Below are 6,525 nucleotides of genomic sequence, written 5' to 3'. Positions count from 1 at the left end.
GCATTGGCGGCCTCTGAGGAGGTAGCGCTACAGGTGCTAAATGAACGCTCGTAATTCGGGGATTACCTGTACTTGCCCTTGTGTACTAGGACTTCACGTTCACCTTGTTTGTTTCCCAAACGTTGAGTTTTTGTGTGTAAGCATTTGAGGCCTGTATGGCTGATCCTGGGTTTACTTCCTATATTTCCTATTTTATTTCTGAGTTTTTCTTCCTTCCCATCATTCCCTATCTCATTGTTTAATTGGTTGTCTTGGGGTTTATGGTTGGGATTAGGTCCTAAAGATCCTAAGGATTGGTCACCCTCCCCCCTCAATTTTAGTTTAAAGCCTTTCTGATAAATTGAACCAGTCATTTTCCGAATTCATTCTTCCTGAGTCTTGTAAGGTGCAGCCCTTCCCTTGCCAGAAGCCTTTCATGTAGATAATGCAGACCATGGTCTAGGAATCCGAAGTTCTCTTGGTGACAACTCTTAAATTGTTAAGCCAGTGGTTCATTTCTAAAAAAAATTGTTCCCTCATTGGATATTGGCCTTTCATTGGAAGTACAGATGAAAACATCACTTTTTTTCCTAACTCCTTAACTTTCTTGCCTAGCTGCTCATAATTTCTTGATATTGTTTTCCAATTTATTGTCTTGTCGTTTATCCCTGTGTGAAGGAGAAGAAAGGGCTAGAAATCTATGGGTTTGATTATTTTAGAAAGGTTCTCAGCCACATTTTTGATTTTTGCTTCAGGGAGACAACATATCTCCAAAGATTGAATGTCTGATCTACAGATAGCTGGTTTTGGCCGCTGAGAATTGAATCTCCTATCACCAACACCTACCTTTTTTTCCCCTAGGAAAGTCTGAGCTACTTTTCCTCCTTTCACAGGAGTACTTGATGCCTCTTTTCGAGGTGTCTACATGCTTTCTTCCAGGGGGAGGCTGTGAAATCAATTGTTCAGCTCCAGAGGGATTGGACTTGACAGCAGGGGCATTGAGAAGACCTGCCTCTTTTTTAAAAATATAAAGAGCAAGGTTTTTATGCACAAGCCCTTGTTAAAGAAAAACAAGAGACAATACATAACAAAATTCTCACTTTAGGATCCAGAGGTTTATTTAAATTTGACACACAATTCAGTACTTACATTTCAACAACTTATTGCAATAAGGACCAAATGGACAGCAGTCATTAAGTATGATGGCTGGGCCAGATGGCAACACCCAGATCTTTGAGGCAGGCTTTATACCTTAGCACTGTGCCCACCCCTTGACATTCTGGTACCACCCAATAGCCATCCTATTTCCCTCTTGTTAAACCCATCATCATATGATTTTCTGAAACGCTTCCTTTGCTACTTCCCTTTCTCGGGACTGACCTCCAGGTCAGCTCCCTATTCCTGGAACTGACCACTGCTTTAGTTCCTTATTCTTATTCCGTTGCCCTGGCTGCCAGTTTCCTGTTCTTCCTTGTCCTTGCTCTAACCACTACTTTCCTCACTACCGTTCTACATGTGTCATTGTACCCATGAACAAGGCTCAGTTCCTTAATTTTTATGCTATCTGGTTCTGCACTCTGTTCCTGTGGAGAAATGTGTGCCAACTACAATCTTTCACCATCTACTGCAAAGGTCACAGTTCCTTCTTTTACTAAATATTTCTCAGCAGACACTGGCCTTTATTTTAATTGACTATCAAATATGTTTGATTTATACAGAAAGAATTATTAAGATATTTTTTCCTTTCACCTGTGATTCAAGTATGCCTCAGATGTTGCTCAGCTCCCTTCCTCATGTGGTTTTTTAATGTTTGATTAAAAATCAATAATGTTATATCTTAACAAATCTTTGGATTTAGGAGGTTTATCTTTCCAGGAAAATAAAGAATTAAATAAATAGACCTTAGGCAGGAAAAACCAAAGGTAGAAGTACAGATTAAGTGAAATCTGGCTCAAAAACAGTAATTGTGAGAGGAACCTTGGAGTCCTATTGGTCTATCATGTAAATATGAGCCAGCAGTGTGCAGCAGCCGCCAAAAAAGCTAATACAATCCTTAGTTGTATAAACAGAGGCATAAAATCAAAATCACGTGAAGTATTATTACCGCTTTATAAAGCCTTAGTAAGACCACACCTGGAATACTGCATCCAGTTTTGGTCACTACATTACAAAAAAGATGTTGGAAAAAGTGCAAAGAAGAGTAACTAAGATGATTAAAGGCATGGAGACTAAAACATATGAAGAACGGTTGCAGGATTTGGGTTTCGCTAGTCTAGAGAAAAGAAGGACTAGGGGTGACATGATAGCAGTATTCCAGTATTTGAGAGATTGCCACAAAGACGAAGGGGTCAGCTTATTTAGCAAAGCACTTGTAGGCAAGACAAGAAACAATGGATGGAAATTAATCAAGGAGAGAAGCAACCTGGAACTAAGAAGAAACTTCCTAACAATGAGGACAATTAACCAGTAGAACAGCTTGCCGTCAGAAGTTGTAGGTGCTTCATCACTGGAGGTTTTTAAGAAGAGACTGGACAGTCACTTGTCTGAAATGGTATAGGGTCTCCTGCTTGAGCAGGGGGCTGGACTAGAAGGCCTTCAAGGTCCCTTCCAGCTCTATTCTGATTGATTGACATGTTCTCAAAATCTTATACTATGGAGTATGGATGGATAAACAGACAGATGGATGGACTGATGAGCAGACAGATACTTTACATAGATTAATTTCTTTTATTGGAAAGAAGAGTGTCTTGCATCAGTTCCTTCCTGTTCCTTTATGTATCTGATCTATTTATTTATACTTTTTGCCTTGTCCAAGCAGGATAATCTGAACTACAGAAGAGGGATCTCCTTTAGCTGAGATGTCTTGTACCAACTTCAACTTCATAGTGCCTCTTTTAAATTGTAGATTGGGAATAATGATGGTTTATCTCCTTGTATTAGGAGGTGGTTTAGCTTCTTTTATTAGTAGCCCTGATGAAGCTGAGGATGTTGTTGTGCATGATAAAAATAATGTTACATCTTAACAAATCTTTGGATTTAGGAGGTTTGTCTTTCCAGGAAAATAAAGAGATGCATCTCCAGCCCATTAAAATGGAAACTTCTGCACTGCAATATTTTACAAGGTCCTCTGAATGGGGGATTCAAATTGCTTTTCAGCTTGTTATCTCAGAACTTTATTAATAGTGATGTTATGGAATAACTATGGAAGCTCAATGAGATTTGGAATGTGAAACTTTCCAATGAAATTAACCCATGCAGTTGTTTCCATCTGTTCTGCCAGAACCTTTTATGACTGGATCATCGGTAAAAACCGGCCAGATTCTGGAAGTTTGATCGAAGTGGCAACAACTGGAGGAAAATCTGAACTTTCACCGGCCCATCTCTGACCAAGGAGTGACATTTGTGCAAACAGGAGTGAAGTCATAAAGATATAAAATCTGTCTAGTGTGTTTGATCACCTTCTGTTCCTGTCCATTATCTGGCCTTATTTGTGGAACCAGATCTGCAGTTGTGTTGTGTTGCTAAATGTGACACAGTGAGACTTAATTATTCAAAGATGCAAGGCATCTTGCATTTAATTAGAGAAATGAGTTTCAAAATGGATTAATGACTTAATTTTGCTGAATGAAAACTAGGGAGGGAGAGCAAGCAAGAAGCAAGTGACAAAACATGGCTCATGAGGCAAATCCCACAACTTATGTATTTGCATCTAATGTTGGTGTGCAAGTACAGAAGAATGAAGCTTGCATTGGGACATCTCTGCCCTCATTTATAGGTGAATGGAATGGAAAATTGTCCTCTTGTAAGAATACTTGTATTTCTGTGAGTGGCCATCTTGAATGTTATCCAAGTAGATGTGCTCAGTTGTCATATATTAAGATGCAATACTGTTACTCTTCTTGAATAACTATGACCAAGACCAAAACAAGGATATGCATTCTGCCTTCCCCCTTCACAAAAAATACCCTAAAAACAACCTAAAGAATGTGAGTGCTGCACTTAATTCTTCATTCCTGAATACTTTCTGAATTTTCTTTACAAATGCAGAAAGAAGAGTCCATTTAACATGGACAGTATTGTTGCTGTCATTTGCCTTAAAAGCAACAAAAATTGTCAGTGCAGAGTGCCAATTCTCAGGGCTGGTATATCTGGCGTATTCCTGCTACCATGTCCACAAAGAAAGCTGTTGACCTTATTTTTTTTTCAGGAGAGTAATCCTTCAGATGAATTCTTCAACCCATACCAGTGATGTTGCTAAGTTGTAGCTAAGGGTTTCAAAGTCTACAAATTCCCTACAACTCCTGACCCAGGGCAAAAGGTTTAACATTTGATATGTTTGATTTGTGCATCTGGAGGAAAAATGATGATTTTCTTAGTAACCAACAGGAAGAGATGATGTCATATACACACATGGGTTGCAGATTGACTTACAACTCCTTGGTGTTGAAAGCATTTGACAGGTATAGAATGTTTAGATTTTGGCCCCAAAATGTTATGTCTAAATGGTGTCATTCTGAAGATGATCTGGCAGTTTTTCAGAAGTAAATCTGAACAAAAAATTCTTGGAATGTAAAAGATTCACTTTCAGAAAACTGCTGGGTCTCCTGATGTGTTTCTAGAAAAATCAGATGTGAAATGGTTTTTATCTACCTGAAGCTCACTGAGATAGATAACAACTATCTCACCTTAGAAGAAATGCAGTTCTTCATTCTTGATCCAGCAATTTCTACTTTTACCTCCCCGGGGCAGCTGTAAGAATCAGTTGGGTCTACCCATGCACAAACAACTTAATGAATACTCCACATATATAACTTTTTAAAGTTGAGCTTTAAAACAGTGAAATAGCCAAAATGTTGTTATCTCCATATAGAATGTGTACTTAATAAATGTGCTTAATAGGAGAAAGTGTAAGTAGTCTTTCATGGTCTTTTATGAGCCCTAGTGGTGCAGTGGTTAGAATGCAATATTGCAGGTTAACTCTGCCCACAGCCTGGAATTAGATCCTGATGAGGCTCAAGATTGACTCAGCCTTCCATCCTTCTGAGGGTGGTAAAATGAGGATCTGGATTGCTGGGTGCGATACACTGACATTGTAAACTGCCCAGAGAGTGCCGTAAAGCACTATGGGGCAGTATATACGTCTTAAGTGCTATTGTTATTTGTTGCTTTTCCTCAAATGCTCCTTGAAAATTTATCTTCATATTGGATAAACTCTTTTTAATGATTTACAATCTGCAAAATGATGGACATATAAGTATTTATATTAAATAAATTTATTTAATGAATAAACAAATGTTGTAAGACTGCACAAGGATATTGATATAAAAGGCAGTATATAAGCATTGTGAATATCCCTATAGATGATATATGATAAAATGTGTTCAACTGTTTCAACATTTTTTGTTCAACACAAACATGTTTTTCAAATATGATTTTAGACAATTTTCTGTATAAGTGATGCTGAAGGCAAAATAGAAAAAAAAATCCTTAATTTGAGAATGCAAGTAAGGAGAGATAATTGGCTGTTTTCCAAAAGTCTTGGTCATCCAAATCCTATTTCTTTGTGATAAGCTATTTACCTCTCCCTGCATACTTAAGCAATATACAGAAAAGGATTTAATGCAACTATCTTAAAATACAAATCAAATTATTTCACCAGTTAAAACATATCTGAAATGTCTGCATTCCTATGCATATGTCAGACTCTGCTTTGACTGGAACCAACTGAGGCCTGAAATCCTGACAAAGCACGAAGCATTTTAAAAAATGATTATTTCCAGAGCAACCCTGTAAACCAGAAGGTCATTGGTAGGTGATGAGGCCAGCAAGTCTCTGAATAACTTAATGGGGAAAACACTTCACCAAGATGTTGGGACCTTTATTTACCAACTGTATTACCTTAGCTTGGGAGCTATGAGGCAGTCTTTCAGACCCCTCAGATTCTTTATCGGGAAGCTGGCATTCTGTTGGGAGGGGGGAATGTGTGGGTCCTGGCATGTGATTCTTTTGCTTTGGTCTTATACATTTTGATGTATCTCTTTGGCTGTGAAAGGGGAAAGGAATGTGCCTAGGGCCATCTGCCTTATCTCTGCTCTGCTGGGAAGAAGATGCAATGCTTGGGAACAGTACTTTATCATTCTTTCATCTTCCAGTTCCCATAAAAACTTTGCACCTGTGGATTGGCTGGAAATGGACTAGACACTTGGGCACTTGGGAGGGGTTCTGAAGAGAGGGGTTTCATGTAACGTTTTGCATGGAAAATATTCAGATCTTGCCTTGCCTTTCTGCTTTCACTATCAATAAAAGTTTCTTTTGAAACAATGCCAGTTTCATGAGTTCTGTTTTTTTGAGAGCACTAGCTGAGGCAGGACCTTACATTAGGCAAGATCTGCAAAGTGGTCAACCCGGAGGGATTGCACCCTACCATGCACACGATGTCCCACCATGGCAGTGAGCAGGAGGAGGCTAAGTCCTGGACAAAAACCTCCATGAAGGCTCACCCCTATGAGTGGATGGACGAAGCTGCCACCATGGAAGAACCCCCAA

General features: G+C 38.9%; 1 protein-coding gene across 1 annotated transcript in view; it reads left to right on the top strand.

The window, feature by feature from the left end:
- QDPR (quinoid dihydropteridine reductase) overlaps nt 1–6,270 on the top strand; it is a 25,317-nt gene extending 19,047 nt beyond the window's left edge. Inside the window, exon 7 of the mRNA XM_015817659.1 lies at nt 3,260–6,270. Within this exon, the coding sequence (XP_015673145.1) occupies nt 3,260–3,365 (106 nt within the window). The 3' untranslated portion in view covers nt 3,366–6,270. The remainder of the gene's footprint in view (nt 1–3,259) is intronic.
- The last annotated feature ends 255 nt before the right edge of the window (nt 6,271–6,525 follow it).

This window comes from Protobothrops mucrosquamatus, unplaced genomic scaffold (genome assembly GCF_001527695.2).
Source record: "Protobothrops mucrosquamatus isolate PMUCROS unplaced genomic scaffold, P.Mucros_1.0 scaffold618, whole genome shotgun sequence".
NCBI classification, from domain to species: Eukaryota; Metazoa; Chordata; class Lepidosauria; order Squamata; family Viperidae; genus Protobothrops; species Protobothrops mucrosquamatus.
The sequence above is the reverse complement of the archived record's forward strand: the minus strand, read 5'-3'. Positions and strand labels throughout refer to the sequence as shown.